The 19,327-nt window shown below is 42.5% G+C and overlaps 2 protein-coding genes and 1 long non-coding RNA gene across 8 annotated transcripts; 1 reads left to right on the top strand and 2 right to left on the bottom strand.

Annotated features, from left to right (window-relative positions):
- The first annotated feature begins 863 nt into the window (after nt 1–863).
- Nucleotides 864–4,401, top strand: LOC123145489 (HVA22-like protein a). Its single transcript, XM_044564915.1, has 6 exons — nt 864–968; nt 1,066–1,155; nt 2,169–2,195; nt 2,312–2,434; nt 2,754–2,994; nt 3,968–4,401. Exons 2-6 carry the CDS (start codon nt 1,100–1,102, stop codon nt 4,085–4,087), a joined length of 567 nt encoding a protein of 188 aa, XP_044420850.1. The 5' UTR covers nt 864–968; nt 1,066–1,099; the 3' UTR covers nt 4,088–4,401.
- A 93-nt stretch (nt 4,402–4,494) lies between these two features.
- On the bottom strand, nt 4,495–9,533 carry LOC123145488 (AP2-like ethylene-responsive transcription factor BBM1). Its single transcript, XM_044564914.1, has 9 exons — nt 9,066–9,533; nt 8,267–8,928; nt 8,061–8,143; nt 5,873–5,881; nt 5,568–5,656; nt 5,416–5,489; nt 5,278–5,328; nt 5,105–5,181; nt 4,495–4,985 (listed from the first exon to the last, which is right to left on the bottom strand). The coding sequence occupies exons 2-9, from the start codon at nt 8,851–8,853 to the stop codon at nt 4,828–4,830; spliced, it is 1,128 nt and encodes a 375-aa protein (XP_044420849.1). The 5' UTR covers nt 8,854–8,928; nt 9,066–9,533; the 3' UTR covers nt 4,495–4,827.
- Nucleotides 9,534–10,439: 906 nt separating this feature from the next.
- LOC123141810 (uncharacterized) lies at nt 10,440–13,642 on the bottom strand. Of its 6 annotated transcripts, none has more exons than XR_006470426.1 (7): nt 13,444–13,633; nt 12,916–13,191; nt 12,070–12,425; nt 11,912–11,989; nt 11,400–11,737; nt 11,202–11,296; nt 10,440–10,861 (listed from the first exon to the last, which is right to left on the bottom strand). It is a non-coding gene; the product is annotated as an uncharacterized lncRNA (long non-coding RNA). The 6 variants fall into 6 exon arrangements; XR_006470427.1 differs by having other exon boundaries at nt 11,400–11,989; nt 12,070–12,246; nt 12,360–12,425; XR_006470425.1 differs by having other exon boundaries at nt 11,400–11,989; nt 13,429–13,642.
- Between the last annotated feature and the right edge of the window lie 5,685 nt (nt 13,643–19,327).

Below are 19,327 nucleotides of genomic sequence, written 5' to 3'. Positions count from 1 at the left end.
GCAATGGGAGTGTGTTTAGGCTTTTGGGAAAATATGCATGTAGTGATGATTGTGACCTGAGCTTGTCATTTTCAAACCCCTCTGACCCTCGCTTAGTAGTGTAGGACCCCTATAACTCAGAGATGAAAAGAGTAAAGCTATGCTTCACTTTGTTATCGCACACGTCTTTGAGATATTGGCAGTTTTTGGGGGGGGGGGGGGGGTCTATGATCCACAACACGATATATCCATGCGACTAACACGTATAAAATTACTTAGCAAACGTATTAGTCCTCTATAAGTACATTGTCATCAACATTAAAATATGATTAAGGACGTGATTGAACTTTCATGCATGTGTTAGGAAATGTTCCCCGTGTATTTTGAACATGTTCAATGTGCATTTGACAAAATGTTGAACATGTATTCACAGAAAAATGCTCAATGTCTATTTAGAAAATGTTCAATATATATCTGAAAAATGTTCAACCTGTATATATAAATAATATTTCATGTGCATTTGCTGAATATGTATTCAAACAAAATGATCAATGTGTATTTTTTTAAAAATCAACGTGTATCTAAAATTTCAGCATGCATACGAAAAATGTTCAACATACATTTGTAAATAAAAAATAAAACAAATAAAAATAATAATAATCCACAAAGTAACACACAAAAAAAGGAAAAAGGAAAAATATGCTCGGAGCCTTTCAAAAACTGGATGGAAGGTTTCCGAAATAGACTTCCGCTTGGGGGCGAGATATCACGTCCCAGCCTCTTTTCTCTGGCGGGCTCGTCAAAACATTTCTCAAAAAAAAAAGCAGAAAAAAAAGTTCCCGCGGAGAGATCTGGGTCCACGCGTCCCGCCCGCTGCTCACCGGAAGCACGGTGGTCAGGTCCACGAAGCAAAAGAAACACACAAGGCAACAAGAAAGCGTGGGTCGGCGGAAGGAAAGGGTGAAGAAACCAGAGGAACCCAAGAAAAGGTAGGTGGCCTCCTTCCTAACCCAACCAACCCCGGGCGGCGGAAATAAATCGGCAATCCCCTGCGATTTACTGACGCTTCAAGGTTCAACTCCTCAGATTCGCAGCTTCGGGGGAGCGGATTGCTGGGCAAATGGGGTCCGGATCTTTCCTCAAGGTGCTCGTCAGCAACCTGGACGTTCTCGCCGGGTCAGTACCGCCTCTCTCCCTGATCTGCTCCATGTTCCTCTCTATCCTTGGACGGATTAGCTTCGTGTTCTTGGTAGCAATGGCGTGCCGGGCGGTGCTGTTTCGCTCGGGTCGGGGTGGTCGTTTTGCGCGCTGTGTCGTGACGGCTGGCTGAGGGGGAGCGTGCGCGAGCCGTGGCCGTGGTTTCTGGGCCGCGGGCTGTAGTGTCGCTGACAGTCTCGCCCCGAATCTTCAAATGTTCAGTGGTTTTGTGGTAGGAACCTCGATTGTTAGAGTTTATAGTGGGGAAATTTATCATATATGGTTGGATTTGGGCAAATAAATTCATTGCAGGGTTCAGGGTTTTTGGTTCGTCAGACATTACGACACACCAACAGAATTCAGACGACTGACTGCCAACGAAGCTCTGAAAGTTCCTACAGAACATTGATGTAATGAAGTAATCTTCTGGCTTAGGACTTCATCATATGTGACCTGTCTTCCGGCCTAGATTATGTAGATTCTTTTATTTTTCCTTTTTTGTGGGTCAATTATGTAGATTCGTTCCTCAGCTTCTTTGGCAAGACATGTCGTCGTGTATGGTTCCACAGAAGGATCAACATACAGTGAAAACCCCACATACAGTTAGTGCTTTCGATAAAAAAAATCCCTAGCATTTTACCAGTAGGGCTTGCTATTTAGAGTTTATGGTTTTACATCTTTTGCATAACTTACCAGTGCCCTCTGACGATGTTCCGTAAGACTGGGATATCCCCACATTATACTACCATAATAGTCAAGATAACACATCTTTATGTTTATATGGGACATTCGTGACATGGCTATGTCATATATGCCATCTACAGAATATGGCATTCTAGCTGCAGTTAGCGTTATTTCCATTAGTTAAGTTGCACTTACTAGTTACTTGGGTGCTGTAAATTGGGGAAACAGCTAATGCAGTCAACTTGTGGATTTTAGAACAGTTCTCATCCTGTATTAGTACTGATGAGGTGCTTTTATTTTTCTTCCAGGCCCATAGTTTCACTCGCTTATCCTCTGTAAGTAAATGTTTTCTCGTCAAGCAGATACAAACTTATCCTTGTCCTTCCATTTTGCCACAATTGTTTCTTTTTTTCCCCTTTTTTATTTAAGACTCGAATTGACACGTTTGCAGGTATGCGTCTGTTCGAGCAATAGAAACAAAATCTCCTATAGATGATCAGCAATGGCTCACTTACTGGGTGCTGTACTCGTTTATCACTCTGTTTGAGCTCACTTTTGCTGCAGTAATTGAATGGTAAAAGGCAGTTCCCTATCTCATTGGACTTTTCTTTTTTGTAAATCCTTCAGTACTTCCTTGTTACTATGATACTGTCTAATATAGTGGGATTAGTAGAGCGCGTGTCTTACTGTAATGATCACCTGGGGAACCTTATTTGTGACCTGCAATTTCTTTAAATAAATTTCTTTCCCCGTACCTTCTCTGCTTTGGTAGTATAAATATAATTTGTGATTTGCTACTATCCTCATGGCTGGGGATAGATTTATGTTAAGTACATCATGAGATGGATGGATATGCTTACTAGTTACTACAGACTAATGTTTGCGCTTTGCAGGCTCCCTTTCTGGTCTTATGGAAAGCTGTTTTTCAATTGCTGGTTGGTCTTGCCCTACTTTAACGGTGCTGCGCATGTTTATGAGCATTTTGTGCGGCCAATGATTGTGAACCAGCAAGTTGTAAACATCTGGTATCTTCCAAAAAAGGAAGGTTCGGATAAACCTGACGATGTAATTTCAGCTGCACAGAAATACATTGAACAAAATGGATCAAAAGCATTTGAGACTCTCGTTAACAAGGTATGGTCTATCTTATGTAAATTTTACAGTACTCGTTTATGAATATGGTGGCAAGTGGCCAGCAGTTCTTTGTGCAGTAAGAAGTGTCACCATTGATACTTCCTCAGCGATTAAAGTTGACTTTTGTAATGCATGATAATGTGATTACTGATTACAGAATTTTAGCATTAAGTGTCGAGGGTTCTATACTGCTGCATCTTACATGGTTATCTGATTCACTAGATGTCATGGTTATCCTATGAACCTTCAGATTTGGATCATAGAATGACTATCAAAATGACTATGTCACATCTAAACAATAGATTGTTTTTGTCAATACCGTAAGCTACTCTTTACAGAAAAGTGACCATTGGTAGGTTTAATGTTTTATAGGCTTGTCGTGGGTTTAGAATGTAGGTCCACTCGCCCTAGTAAGTTGGCTTATTAAGTTCAACAGTTAACACTAAACTTGCGGCAAGTGTTTTATCCCTTTGCTTAGAAGATGTACTCCGTCCATCCTGAGTATAGTGAACAACTGAACATTCAAAATTTGTTCATAAAATACATATTCCATTGTGACATAACTTCTACACTAAGTTTTCCCTTGCATACCCGTCCCTTTGTCTATTTCCAGTAACCATTTATTAGTATGGTCTAGAGAATACAACTTCCCAAGGTAGCAAGTGTTTTTGTGGTATGACCTGATTAAGGGAGGTAACGCAGTTTCTACATGTGTTTTTGTTGGAGTATCATGTCTTCAGGGACGAATATAAACAAAGTGGAAATAAGTGCCCCAACTCAGTCCCCTTTTCTTTTACAATTAACATCCTTCTTGTTCACACCAGAGATGTTTTCAATTTCGCGTTTAGCATCTTTTTTGTTGACACCAGAGATGTTTTCAATTTCGTGTTTAGCATCGTTTTTGTTGTTCAATGCAACAGTGCAATATGTTCATGCGGATTAATCTTTGGCACTACCTAATTTTCACTCACAGTTTAAGACTACAAACACAAGGCGCTCAATTTTGGAGGAGGTAGAGGCGGAAAGGAGAGCCAGGGCTGAACGAGAACTGGAAGCAAGGGATGTGAATCCATTCTTCCACCCGAATTACTGATTCTGGAAAGCTCTTCTGTTCAGGCATCAGGTGACACAATGTATGTTCACCTGATGTGCTGCTAGTTCTTTTTAGCTTATATACTATATTTAGCCCTGCATTTTGTGTGATTTCTCCTTCAGTGCCTTTAATGTAGGAATTGATCAGACCAGGTCGAGGGGAGAATTCTAGAGGATCGTATTTAGATTTGATATATTACATAGCTGAACAATTATGAAATCTTGTAAATAGGTTCTTGCTGGATGGTTGTATGAATCTGGACCATGTAATGGTTATGACTTTCTCATGGATGACTGAAATTTGTGTATGCATCATTCTGGCAGTCAGAATATTTCTCCAAGCAACATGTGTTGCAGCACTGGCAAATGAACGGAAAAAATGAAGGCAAATGGATTGAAGAAGCTGGCTCATGGGAACATACACTTGAATATTTCATTAAACCAAGCATCAAAACTTAGAAGTAAAACGTATTCTCCGATTTAGACATGTGAAATGAAGCAACATCTTCCACTGCAACTCTAGCCTACAAACACTATAACAGTAATGCATGGTCAAAATCTTGTCTGGACACAAAGCATGCTAAATTACTGAAATTCTATCTGAAAGAACTATATATAATCTGAAGAATCATACAGCAGCGGATAATGACAGGCTGCGACCAGTTCTTCTATCTGTATGTACCACTAGGCTCCAAAATACGGCCAACCAAATCTGTTCAATATACGATGCCAAATCAGGTACTATTCTGGCTTGGTTGCAAGCAGCTTCAACCCTGCGCCTTCTATACAATGCATGCCCCTGTCCATGTAGTTGCTTCTGTCAAAGTTGGTCACCGCATTTTTGCCGCGTATCTCGATGGCAGCAATATCATAAGCTTCTGCGGCTTCTTCCTCAGTTTCTAGTTCAAACACGAAAACAGAACATCAGGAAATTGAAATGGGATGCTGTCTTTCAGTTAAAAAATGGTAACTATTGATGAGAGTTCAAGGGGGCAAGAATTAGGGATGTGCATCGTACTGAAAGTTCCAAGGTAAATGTCTCTAGTTCCAGCAATCAGTCCTATGCGTGCCTGCCATCGACCATCTTTCTGCCTCCTGTCATAGGGACATGCTTACATGTGAGTTTTGAGCTGTTTTGAAGAAGAAAAGCTAGGTTTTTGAACAAGCTAAACAAAATGAAAAGGAGGCCACCTTGTAACTCCTCTGTAAATAGACGCCCCTCTTGAGAAGCAACTACTCCTCCTGCAGGACAAATCGACTTGTTATAAAAGTCATCATCTCACTGGAATACTGATCTGAAGAGTCTGAATTAATATACCCTTGATTTACCTTCTCAAGTATGTCACACATTCCTCTGGAGACATGTCTTGTATGTCCGCCAGTTCCTTCTCATATTCCGAAATCTGGAATAGTATTGACTCATGAGATCCACTTGTCCATAACTATATCGGTGGAAGCAAAAACAAGAAAAAAAAACATACTGAGAAGTTCAGCTTTGTATTTAGTCCAAAGAATTTAAGAGCTGCAACATCATATGCCCTGGCAGCTTTTTGCTCAGTATCATAACTTCCTGCGTGGTAGAAAATTTGGAGAGAAAACAATCAGATCCTAAGCACAGATCCTTAGGCCCTAGGCCACAACAGAACGCCTAGCGCTTAATAATGCTAGGCGTGCGCTTAGGCGAATAGGCGCTAGGCGGTGGCAAAACGCACAATTAATGCCTAGCGCTTTTTTCCTTGAGAATAACAAAAGACATAATGTCAGGACTGAAATAAATAATGCTTACCTAAATAAACTGAAGCACCGCCGTATTTGAACACCATTGCAAGAAACCATCAGTAACCAATCAGAATATATATCTAATATAACAGTATATCTTAAAGAAACAGGAAATAACAAAGCTACAAGAAAAGGTTAACATGATATATGTTAAAACTCATGACAATTAAATGTTATGCCTAATTTTGAAACAATTCAAGAAAAGCTAGTATGTTATACTTGCTAAGAGATAACGTCCAAGACATAGATTTAAGGGGTCGTTTGGATCATAGTCCTGAGCTGCCGCACCAAAAATTTGGCGTTGACTGCTAGGGCGATCGGCCACTTGGTTGGAAGCAAAAAATTTGAAGCCATGCCAAAATATTGGCTGGCAGTTCAGCTTTTACGCCCACGAGCGGGCAAAACACTGGTGGCGGATTCCCTCGCCAATATATTGGCACACCAGCTATTGGCAGGGCGGGCGCGGGCGGGGGCGGGATCCAAACAGCCTCTAAGAGCCAAAACAGGAGGGACAGGGTAGTACGGTAGTGCCAGAACCAGTTAAGTTCATGAAGTTGGTATCAAACCCCCCACCTCATGGTCGGAAGGGAGACACACTGCCAACCTACCTACACTCCTGGACGGGATGTAAGAGGCAACATAGTTTGTATATTATCTTGTTACAACTATTACCACTTGACATTTTTAGCAATTGCTTCCTAACTAAAAGAAGATGCTAAATAATTTTCTTATACCCGATTGGTCAACCACTAAATTGATCTTCGACCAGTAAATCAGTGAATTGGTCATTTGACCGGCTAATTGTTCGGTTTGAGTTTTAAAAGTATGGCCTTATGGGACACAAAACTCCAGAATGATATGTTAGCAAAACAAGCACTCCTAAAGCCATAACGCATAATGCAAATTCTTACAGTAAACTTATGGAAGTCCAGGTTGACAAACAGGACATTATTCTTCCTGTCCTCATGCAAATTCAGGAGCTCACTATGGTGTTTAGTGATTTTGATATCATCTTTGTAAAGCAAGAAGCCAACTTGGTAGCGCATCTGACAGCTAAATTTTCTTCGCATTCTAGTCCGGTTTGTGTCTAGGCGTCCCAGGCCCCAGCTTTCTTAGCACCATGTACTCAGCAAGAATTTAACCTTGCTAACTTATCACTATAAGTTCCTGATTCTAAAACAAGGCACAATGCATAATGTACTACCCTCATGTCGAATAGAAGATAAGTCAAATTCAATAGGTACCTCTGCATGGCACAGTGCGATAGGATCTCACACCCCACTAAATGCATGCCAAATATAGTCTTCACTTAAACCAAAACAAGAAAACCTACGCACGGATACAATTCCTTGCAAAGCTATGTCTCTTTGTTTATTTTTATTGAGGAAAAAAATTAAGAGTGGAGTTCGAAGTTGCACGAGACCTATGTTGAGTCGGTACGCTTTTGCTGGAGATTGGTTAAATAAAGGATAACATTAATGCAACCCAAGAATGTAATGTCAGCACTACTAACTACCAAGTGTAGTGAATCAGATGGCGCAAAAAGGCATGATGATACAAATTATAAACTTGGACAAACAGAAAATTTCGTGACATGCAGAAACGATACAGTACTACCTTGCTGACACAGAAACTACGGGAAAAAAGATAACGTCACAAAGAAACCGCCAGTAAACTGGCATTTTCTTTTAACGAAAATGATAAACACGTGAGACACAATCTTCCATAATTTTTCCCTTTGAACTATATATATTGCCTACTACTCCCTCCGTCTTGACACTAGTGTAGTGTCAAAAATGCTCTTATATTATGGGATGGAGGTAGTATTTATGATACTTCCGGAGCTAATCAAACTATACGTCCTACTCTGTCCTTGTATTTGTTTAACTATTAGCCAGCCGAATTGCACATCATAAATTTTCTTTGTGATCCATATAGCAAGGTCTCCATCAATAGGGAAAGTAAGAATTATCTACCTATTTATCTCTAGTGTTTCTATGCCTACGCGTGGGCTGTGGCTCTCTCCTGCATGCATGCTGCCCTAGACCTAGCCACATTCTACAATGGACCGCCGACGACGAGGCTATAAGCATAAACCGCCAAATATCACAAATGTATCCTTCACAAATAGATCACGGCACAGACATACAATGTATATAACTGCCCCTTAGAAGCTCCAAATAAAAGAGGCATACCTTGCTTTCCTTTCCTTCTCCGTCCTTCTACTCTGCAAGTACTGTCCCACAAATGAGCTTCATATTTCCCACTCCACCTATGCCTGCACAATTGATTAAGTTTGGTAAGCATCGCCATCTATGATTTGTTTAGTTAATATAGTGAAACACATTGTTGTGTTTCCACTGATCAAATACTAATTACAGGAACACAAAACCAAGCTTACCTGGTCACACCATGGAAACAAGATGAGCGGGAGCCAGGTGCTCGCACCGCAGTAATTGCAGAAGTAGAACCGGCGGTGCCCTTCTCCTCTCTATACTCCGCAACCGTCACAGGATTAATAGAATCAACAATTTCCTCAGACTCGTCCTTTTTGACAATGCTGAGAACTTGAACTCCCTTATAATTATCGCCACCATCCGCACAACCCTCATTTTCTGGCACAGTTACCAAAGCATCCTTCTCCCCGGCATGGTTCTCGCTATTCAAAGGGTCAACCGAGTGGCTCTTCACATCTGCACAGGCCTGAACTTCACCTTCATCAACCTCCTCATTCTTCGGGACCTTCTTCTGATCAGTGCCACTGGACTCATCTCCCTTCTGAGTGCTTGCATCGTTGGCCTCTGACTCCACTGCACAGTGCAAGACACCAATCTCCGTAGTGGCAGGGGCAATTGCAGGCAAGGAATTCAGATTGATGGAAGGGCTCCTCTCGATCTTCCGACCATCCCCAGATTCCCCAGCAGCTTTCTCCTCCACAAAACCGTTCATTTGCTGACCCTGACTAACTTCCTCCCCGGATTTCATCATCTATGTACTGGAGCAGAGACAAAAACAACTCCCAAAACCCTAACCTACCTATCAGCCTTCCTATTCACGAACTATCTGAAAGACGGGAAAGAGACACAGAGCATCCCAAACAAGAAAAAAGAATCAAACGGTTAGATCCCAACCAGGCAATCATTCCATCGCCCAGCAGAACTTCCTCTGCCGCTGCCAGAATCGGGAAAACAAGAAAGTACCTTGAGCCGCCTGCTCGCCGCGATCGAAAGATCCGGAGGCCTCCAGGGGGACGGGCCGAGCCGCGCGGCCAAGAAAGCAAAAGAAGAAATATCCCAGCGCGGATATTAGCAGCAACGGCGAGGCAGCGAAAGCTGGAAAAATCTATCAACGGAAATGGATACCGAGGCAGGAAATAAATATCGGGCGGGGTGGGGCGGCGGAATTGGGGAAGGAAACGACGAGGCCAGCGCGGGCGAGGGGCGGCCTAGTGCGGAGTGATGCCGGAAACAACAAACTAATCGCCGGTGGAGAAGGAGAACAAAAGATTTGGACAAATCGAGAGAGGAAACGCGGAGTGGGGGAAATCGCGGGGGTCCGGCGGATTTTATCTCGCGCTTGACAGGGCGCCGCCGCACTGGCGCTCTGAAACCATCGGATATTTGCTGGATCTTTTACTGCTACCACCTGCAGCGGTTTCTGGCAGCACTACACCAGGAGTAAAATACAGTAGAAAAATAAAATAGTGCTCGTTTTATTAATATAAATGGGGGATTTGCTGGTGATAGAAAATGGAGGTGATGTGGTGATGTGGGAGTTTTGCTTCGTGGACGACGCCCTCGTGATGCGTGCCAGGCTGGAGGAGCCTGGCAGTGGCAGTCCGTGCCTCGGAGGCCCCGTTCTGTGGCGGTTACACGTGGACGGAGAAAAATGTGTCGCGAGTGTGGAGAGAAGATCTGGGCCGTTCAGGAGGCATGAGGGCTGAGAGTGCGTGCTGGAACGTTCTAGCGGATGTACGGTGGGGAGCTGATCTCGAGGCCGACGGCCTCGACGGCTCGGAGCTGCGGAAGATTAGAGGGCTAAGATCCTGCGGCTGCGCGTCTTTGCTTGCTTATGTGATTTTATTTTACTAGCACAAGGCCCGTGCGTTGCAACGGGGCATATAAATTTTAGTGGTTTGACATTGTGTTATAGCATAAAAGACCATGCGTTACAGCGAATACAAAATAAATAAACGTGTGGTTACAAACCTGAAAATTATTTTACCAATCAAACAACTTCTATTATTTGGTGGTTCAAATGAATGGTGTCAAATACACATCAACATTGTCAACTAATAGAATTTGCAAATAATTCCAGCTCAGTAGTCATGTGGCATGTTCCCAATTGCAACAGAGAAGATTCTATTTTAGCTTGTTACACGAAATTTACATTTTTTTTCTAGAAGAAATATTGCCTATAAATAAATTAAATAATAATGATAAACTTTAGCACAATGCAATGGTTCATATTTTTTAGTTTAAGATGAAGGACATGAAAGAGAAAACGATGACCATACTAAGGCTACAGGAAAGGCACACAAAGCATATCATACAGTTATTATATAACACCACGCCTTTAGACATTTCCAAATATACAAAACATAAGGTACTGAATTCTTTTACATAGATTGATATGACTCAAAAATACAATGGTCAATGAGAGGACAAAAAAGGCACAGGATTTTCTTTTGTACATCAATGCCAACTAAAAATAATAAGAATTGTAATTAAAGAAAAGCGACCAAAAAAACTGTTAAGAGCATTTGTCTTGCACTCTGACTCAATGTTTTGCTGGCACATTTGCTCATGAACAAATTTGCTTTACTAACCCTCCTATAAAACTTTCAGCTGGATGTCGGTGCCACCGAACTACCCGCTCAATTTTAGGCTCAACTCCAACCAGCTCCATTCTAGGAATAGATGGATTTGTAGTTTTCGACTCCTACTTCAAAAAATTTTGTTGGGCCTCTACTTTGAGTGAGAACCATACAGTCATACTGCAAACACATAAAAAGTAACGGTTGAAGTAATGCAGAATAATATTCTCAAGTTTAATATACACAGGAAAATGAAAATATCATTATAACAAACAAGGAAAAAGGTTGCCTCTATCCAGCTCAGAAAGTCATTTTACTTTTGAGAGCATCATCGATTTAATCTTTATTTTCTCAAGTGGATAGCAATTCATCATTGTCACCAACTACACAATAGGAAATGTGAATAAAAAGACTACAGTAAGAATTAAGGGAGAAGTCCAGGGAAGTTTAACCCCCACTCTCAAATGAGGGATCCATGTGCTTACTTTGCTTTCCATGTAGCTTCAAAATAATGTATTACCTGTTGTAGATTTTTACTCGTTCTCACTGCCATTCTACTGGAAATTCCACAAGGAAAATATATGCCTCCTTCTTTCATAGTAGTGAACGCTGAACCTGGACCATCAAAGAGAAGATAATTTCTCATCAAATTGCCCAGCACTGTAATGAGAAGAGAAGCATCCATAAAGTAATATAAACAAACCGAATCTGAATGTACCTCATCAAATGAAGGTGGCAGAAGTGTGGCGACCTAGCATAGATGTTTCACAGCCTCAAGGCTTGCAGAATCAGAGAAGTCAGAAGCCTGCTATGTATAATATGTAGGCATGTATTCTTACTTCATGAGTCTCTTATCTACTTTCCAGTAGGCAAATTTTTGTAAGCAGACTTATCTTACTTGAGAATCCTCGCTTCTTTCCAGATTTCTTGAGAAAAGTGACCCCAGTGGTAACTCTGAAGTTGATGAGTGCGCTAGGATGCTAAAAGATGCAGCTGAAAGCTCGATTCCATATTTTATTTAAAATAATAGTCAGTGCTATTACTTGCTGGTAGTGACTGCAAAACGTTTGAATTTTTCACTTTTTAGCACAAAACACAGCTATAGAAGAGTACTGGGGAAAGTGACACCAGGAACATTAAAAATTGCAGGAGTACAGAGTAAAGAAGCCCTACTTCCAGATATTAGCTTATGCTGATAAACACAAAAATGAAATGATAATTGCTGCTAACCAAGGCAAGCCCAGCATCTTCTCCCTTCTTTAAAGCTTCATCTATCTCTAGGTCACCAGAGTGATTCTTTGCCCAATCCTGTATAGTTTATGGTCATTGGTCATCATAACATCTACATTTTAGCGCTGGGTAATGAAAACAGAACATGGTAAATTTACCTGAATATGTCCCACAAATATTTGTACGATGGATGTTAGTTTAACTCGAACCAATTGCACTAATAAAATAGAACACTTAGAAAGAAGGTAAAATCAGCCTCAGCAACAACGACTTTCACTAAGTAGAAGGACATTCCCTTCCCCAGCAGCCCCACACCAAGACCTCGAAGCGAGCTTCTGCTAAAAATCATAAAATGAAATGTGGCTTTACAGAAGATAATGATTTTCCATCAATGTTAGAATATCAGAACTTATCCAGTTCAAAGAACGGAAAGGTAAAGAAGGTGGACCTGTGGGAAAGATCAAGCCTTCCTCGGCAGTGCAGAAATAGTCGCAGTACACGCTCCCGCAGTGCACTGCCTAACACAAAGTTCTTTATTGCTTTCTCGGATATAGAGAATAACTAAATATTTCATATTTTTATATTAGGTTTTTAAAACATTCCTTCCACTCTCTAAGTCTCCACTAATTAGACTGAAATAGAGTCTAGTAAATTAATAGCCGATTTCTTTTTCTGTTCAGCTAGTACTATAACAAAATTCTGTAGATACCTTGGCAACAGTAGCGGAATCCTTAACACAAACCAGTAACCCAAGTACATGGTAGCTAAGAATATATAGGCGCTAACTTGGAGCAAGAGAACTCCTTTAGGTATTACCATTATTATTGTCAAGCACATCTACCAGAATCTTTTTTTAAGGGATAAACATGACAGTAGCCAATTTATTTAGTTCTCATTAGTAAATAAAAACAGGTACTAAAATAGTTATCCAGGAAGGGTAGCTTCCTAGTTGTAATCATACCTAATTGTAGAACTTCGGGTACGATTTAGTGTGAAGGACGCACCTTCTGACCTCCTGACCTCCAGCCAGAACAATCAAATTGATCAACATATTGGATTGGCCTGCTTGGGACGTAGCTAGTAAGTCTAGCTATCTTGATTGGGACGTAGCTAGTAAGCCTCATGAAATCAATCCAGTGGCCTGCTTGGGACGTAGCTAGTAAGTCTAGCTATCTTGATTGGGACGTAGCTAGTAAGCCTCATGAAATCAATCCAGTGGCCTGCTTGGACGTAGCTAGTAAATCAATCTAGCCGAAAACGTCCCAAGCACCAGGAGGAATCTGCTACTTAGTAATAAAATCGATCAGCAAAGATGGTATATGTTCAGATCTTGGAGAAGTATGGACAAATAGTTTACAGATAATCAATTTGTAGATTTCCTAGCTTATGCAGAAATACAATACATCATCTATCCAGGACCGGGAAGCAACACTAAATTATGGCATGATATCATTCACTTCTTTTTGTTGCCAATGAATACTAAATTGACCACTTGCTACTAACAAAACTGAGATTACCAGAAGCAGGTCCACCTGATCTCACGGCGCTCGTTCTGCCGCCACCACGAAGGCAAGATTGATCCACCGCCTACAGGAATCCAAGGGAGAGGAGAGAAAGAGAGAATCGGTCGATGGATTCCGATCCGCCGTCCCGAACTCTACTTCCGCGCTCGCCCAACCTCGAGCGAGGTGGGTGCGCCGAGCGGGCCGGCTGCGAGCGCGACCGGCGGCACGCTGCGGCGGCGGGGGCGGGCAACGCGCGACGGCGGCGGGCGGCGCGCGGTGAGGCGGCGCGGGGCAGGAGGTGGCGGCTGCGGGGTGGGGGGCGAGCGGCAGCGAAGGACAAGGCGGGGTGGGGCTGGAGGTCGAGATGGGATCGAGGAGGCAGGCCGTGCGGTGGTTGGGCTATTTTTTTCCTTTCTCTCTCCAAACCGATTCGGGCTGACTTATGTTGAGGATTGCGGGTTGATTACTTAAAACTTCAGGGGCTTTTCTGCAAAATTGCTGACGATGTACGACCAGAGGAGGTTGGACGAAAAGTAAGAGGGGAGAGGGAACCTTACGTTTCTTTTAGGTAGTAGAGACTCTCTCCAAACCGATTCGGGCTGACTTATGTTGAGGATTGCGGGTTGATTACTTAAAACTTCAGGGGCTTTTCTGCAAAATTGCTGACGACGTACGACCAGAGGAGGTTGGACGAAACGTAAGAGGGGAGAGGGAACCTTACGTTTCTTTTAGGTAGTAGAGATTTGCGATGTGATTCATGTAATTTTTAAATGGTAAACGTTCCCAACTGGAAACTAGTTGAGGACAATACTTTTTTGATATTTTATCTGAAACTCAAAATCTATCTCCCAATTCTTTTTTTAAACCCTATATTAATTAATTAATAAAAGGGAAACCTTTCCAGACAGTGCGACCGGCCGACACGCCTCATCACGCGCCCAGCGCGAGCGTAGTGGGCCGCGTCTCCTTTTTTGTGGGCCCATGTAACCATCGTTCCTCCTCCCCTGATCCAATCTCCCCTTTTTTCACCTCAATGCCGCGAGCTCACCCTCCGTTCACCGCTGCCAAGCTGCGTGCCTCCACCGCCGCCTCCCCGCGCTCCGTCCCCACCCCCACCCCGCTCATCCGCCGACAACGATGCTGCGTTTTTGCTGCAACTGGTCTTGAGGAAGCTAGCACCGACGCTCGATTTTGTTGCAACCAGGACGACGGCGAGCGTCGCCAGCGGCGATGGCGCCTGACTTTTGCTACAACCAGATGTTTTCAAGTGCAAAATGTTGCAACCGGCGAAAACAAAAGTTGGAACGGGCATTCACGTTTGCTGGAAGCGTTTTTCGATTTTGCTTGAACCGCCTACCGGAGCTCTTGACACCCTCGCCGGCGACGCCGTAAAATGTTACAACCGACCAAACAAAAGCTGGAACGGGTGTTCAATTTTGCTGGAAGCGTTCGTCGATTTTGCTTCAACCAACCCCTGTAGCTCTGATTTTGTTGCAACCGGCAGCCGGCAAAGCTTCCACCGGTGAGTTTTTTTGCTTCAATGGCGACAGATGGAAGTGGCGACCAGGGATACGGCGCCGATGCGAGCGGCATGCACCTGGCGGCGAGGGTCGGCGAGGGCGCCGTGTTGCAACCATGGGTGCGGCAAGGTGCAACCGCTGTTGGCCGGTGCTACATAGGCGTGATGTCGAAGCGGTGACCCGCCATGGCAAGGAGCTGCAAAGAACATGACGGACGGCGATGAGGGATGCGAACGGCGGCGACGAGGTTGCAAGCGCAGCGCGGGAAGGCTAGTGGTGTGGCTCGCTGTCGGGTGCGGGGGCGGCGCTCTCCTTCCTTCTCCTTTTCCCCCGTGCGGGAGGTTGATGATGGGTGCTGGAGAAGACGAGAGAGAGAGAGAGAGAGATCTAACGGTTGCGCGTGTAGATCAAACGGATCTGGCCAGACCGGCCGAAACTTTCGGCCGGTGCGCCGGCGCAGAGTACCGCCCTTAATAAAAAGGTTATTATCATTCATTACAAAGATCTACTAATAAAGTTACAGATTTGCTATTTCACATCTAAATCTGAAATAGTATCTCACATCTAACTTTCTAACCACATGATTTAGACATCAAGATTTTCTTTGCTTTTTTTATTAATTTATCGTTTCTGTACACGTCACTAGTGAGGCGCCCGTCGTGGCAGTAGGCCGCTGTTTTATGGACTGATTTTGTCTCTCGTGCGTTGCCTCGTTGGCTGTTGTAGCCAGAAGTGAACAATTTTATTTTTATTTTTTCCTTTTTCTTCGTTTTTCATTTATTTTTGTTTCAAATTCGTAAGCTTTTAAAATTCATGATTTGTTATTTGTTATTTTTTCTTTTTTTTAAAATTTTTAAAATTCATGATTTTTTCATTGTTGTTAGTTGGTTGTCCACCATCAATCATGGGTTATCTTTTTTTCCTAGTTGCAAGTCTACCCTGAACTTGCAACTCAGGTTCGACCTTCTTTTGTCATAGTTGTAATCCCACCCTTGACTCGCAATTAGACTTTGATATTTTTTATCTTAGTTGCAAGTCTATCCTCAAATTGCAACTGGACAAAAAAAAATTGTTCCAGTTTTAAGTCCACCCTCGACTTGCAACTGAGACCCAACTTTTTTTGTCCGAGTTGCAAGTCACCCTCAACTCGCAACTGGAGCCTGATCTTTTTAGTCCCAATTGCAAGTCCATCCTCGACTCGCAACTGGACCCGACTTTTTTTGTCCCGATTACAAGTCCACCATCGGCTCACAACTGGACTCGACCTTTTTCCCTAGTTGATAGTCTAACCTTGACTCACAACTGGGTCAACATTATGTCCCGGTTGCAAGTCTACCGTCGACTCGCAACTGGGCCAACCTTTTTTGTCCCACTTGCAAGTCTACCCTTGACTCGGAACTGGGGTCCGATCTCTTATTGTCCCAATTGCAAGTCCACCCTTGACTCGCCACTGGGTCTAACATTTTTTTTCCTAGTTGCAAGTCCACCCTCGACTCGCAACTGGAGTGCGATATTTTTTGTCCCAATTGCAAGTCCATCCTTGACTCACAACTGGGCCCCATTCTTTTTTGTCCCAATTGCAAGTCCACCCTCGACTCGCAACTGGAATCCGACCTTTTATTTTCAGTTGCAAGTCCACACTCGACTCGCAACAGGGGCCCGACATTTTTTTGTCTAAGTTGCAATCCCTGCCTGCACTCGCAACTAGGGTCCGACCTTCTTTGTCCCAGTTGCAAGTCCGTCCTCAACTCGCAACCTAGGCCCGACTTTTTTGTCCCAATTGCAAGTCCACCCTCAACTCGTAAGTGGGGTCTGACCTTTTTTGTCCGAGTTGCGACAGAGTGGGTGCGTGACATTTTCGTGGGCGAGAAACAAAAAAACACTAAGAAAACGAAACAAAACAAACAAACAAACAATACAATACAATGGTGAGGCTTTATTTATCTGCTAATGTGGGATGATGTCATAGTTAGATTATCTCACATCTAAATGTGACATAGTCCAACCCAACTTTTTGAAATGCATGAACATTTCAAAATTTCAACATCTTTAGAATTGTACAAACAAACTTTTTATTGAAATTTTATTGCTAAAATGAAAATAGAATAAATTTATCCGTGTCTTCCAAAAAATGTCCAAACTCTAAAAAATGTTCGGGGATTTTAAAAAATTGTGCATGTTTAAAAAAAATTGAGAAGAAATTGTTCGGAATACCAAATTTTGTTCTTATTTTAAAAACTGAATTATAAAGTTATTCACATTTGAAAATAAATTTTCAAAATTTCAAAATTGTTTGTGTTTTAAAAAATATGGGGCATTTCAAAAAAAGAATCGCAAACTGTAAAAAAAGTTCCAAAAAAATATTCAAACATGTTTTCTAATCTGGACGATGTGCTATGTTCTTAAATGTTTCCGGTTTACTAATTGTTAACAACAGTTGTTGGTTGGAGCGTAGGAGCTGCCATTTCCTAATATGGGGTCACGAGATCGATTTCTGTGTAACGCACACATCACCTGCATTTTTTTGTCATGCTTTTATCAAAAACAAAAAACAAAAAACAAAAAAGAGACTTAGATGTGAGACACCCATAAAGTTAAACTTTGCGATTTCGTGAGCTACCACATTGGCTAGCCGATTAATTTTCGCAATTCTAAAATTCTTGATCATCCTGGATATACCCAAGGCTCCTTTCTTCAGATCAATGAGGGGAGACCTGAAAACCTTCTCATTTGCAAGGAAAGAACGAACTGAAGCACAATTAGTCTCCAGAATAATGGACTGGTGAACGGTAATACCGATATAAAGACCTGTCAGGCATGCACGCAACTCAGCTTCATTCACATTGGAACACTGACCTAGAAAGTCCCACGAAGAAATAATAACTTCATCAGATGAGTTTCTAGCAACCACCCCAACATAGGCGGCAGTAATACTCTCCACATAACTGGCATCGACATTGATCTTGATATAATTATCTAGGGGAGGTTTCCACAACACATGATCTTGTAATGGTGCGGAAACTGGTATAGCACCTCCCATTTTTTCTTTGCTTTTGTTACCAAGAACAATCTCAATAGTGTCGTCACATGACGTAAAAGAAGACCCATAATTGTCCACAAAATTTGCAGAAGCAGCAATGGATTCCTTCCCCTTTCTAAAAATGAAATCATTTCTCAGGTGTAAGGCTCGCCAGAAGAGAAACAAAATTTGCTCTCGCTATTGCAAGCTCAAATGATCCAACAAAACCAAAAGCCAATCTGCTCTTGAGAATGTGAAGAACTCTTCATCACGAATATTCCAAGACACTCTCAAAGCCAATCGTAAAAGCATGAGCCTTTGAACAAGTAACGAGAGCATGAGAAGTGCTTTCATCTTCTACTCCACAAATAGAGCACATATCTGAAGTAATCTAATGGTGTTTAACTCTATTAGTCTGGACCGCCAAGCTATGGAATGCGGCACGCCCTGAAAAAATCCTTATATTCCGACGAATATTAGCCTTCCAAAATAGATTCCAAAGCCTTCTTTCTTCGTTTGTTTCGCCACTGCAAAACTCGATCAAGCTTGCTTAAGCAATCATCAAAAGAGGTTCCGTAAACGAAAAAACCATCCATGTATACCTCAACAATATTTTCACAAAAATCAGATAATATAGCAGTCATACATCTTTCAAAGGTAGCAGGTGCATTGCATAAACCAAAAGGCATGTGTCTACAAGCATAAGTTCCAAAAGAACAGGTAAAAGTGGTTTTCTCTTGATCTTCTTTTGATACAGATACAACAACAACAACAACAACAACAACAACAACAACAAAGCCTTTAATCCCAAACAAGTTGGGGTAGGCTAGAGGTGAAACCCATAAGATCTCGCGACCAACTCATGGCTCTGGCACATGGATAGTAAGCTTCCATGCACCCCCGTCCATAGCAAGTTCTTTGGTGATAATCCAATCCTTCAGGTCTCTCTTAACGGACTCCTCCCATGTCAAATTCGGTCTACCCCGACCTCTCTTGACATTCTCCGCATGCTTTAGCCATCCGCTATGCACTGGAGCTTCTGGGGGCATGGTTGAATATGCACAAACTATCTCAGACGATGTTGGACAAGCTTATCTTCAATTGGTGCTACCCCAACTCTATCTCGTATATCATCATTCCGGACTCTGTCCTTCCTCGTGTGGCCACACATCCATCTCAACATACGCATCTCTGCCACACCTAATTGTTGAACATGTCGCCTTTTAGTCGGCCAACACTCAGCGCCATACAACATTGTGGGTCGAACAGCCGTCCTGTAGAACTTGCCTTTTAGCTTTTCTGGCACTCTCTGTGGCACTCTCTTGTCACAGAGAATGCCAGAAGCTTGGCGCCACTTCATCCATCCAACTTT

Source organism: Triticum aestivum, chromosome 6D, assembly GCF_018294505.1.
Source record: "Triticum aestivum cultivar Chinese Spring chromosome 6D, IWGSC CS RefSeq v2.1, whole genome shotgun sequence".
Lineage (NCBI taxonomy): Eukaryota > Viridiplantae > Streptophyta > Magnoliopsida > Poales > Poaceae > Triticum > Triticum aestivum.
The sequence above is the reverse complement of the archived record's forward strand: the minus strand, read 5'-3'. Positions and strand labels throughout refer to the sequence as shown.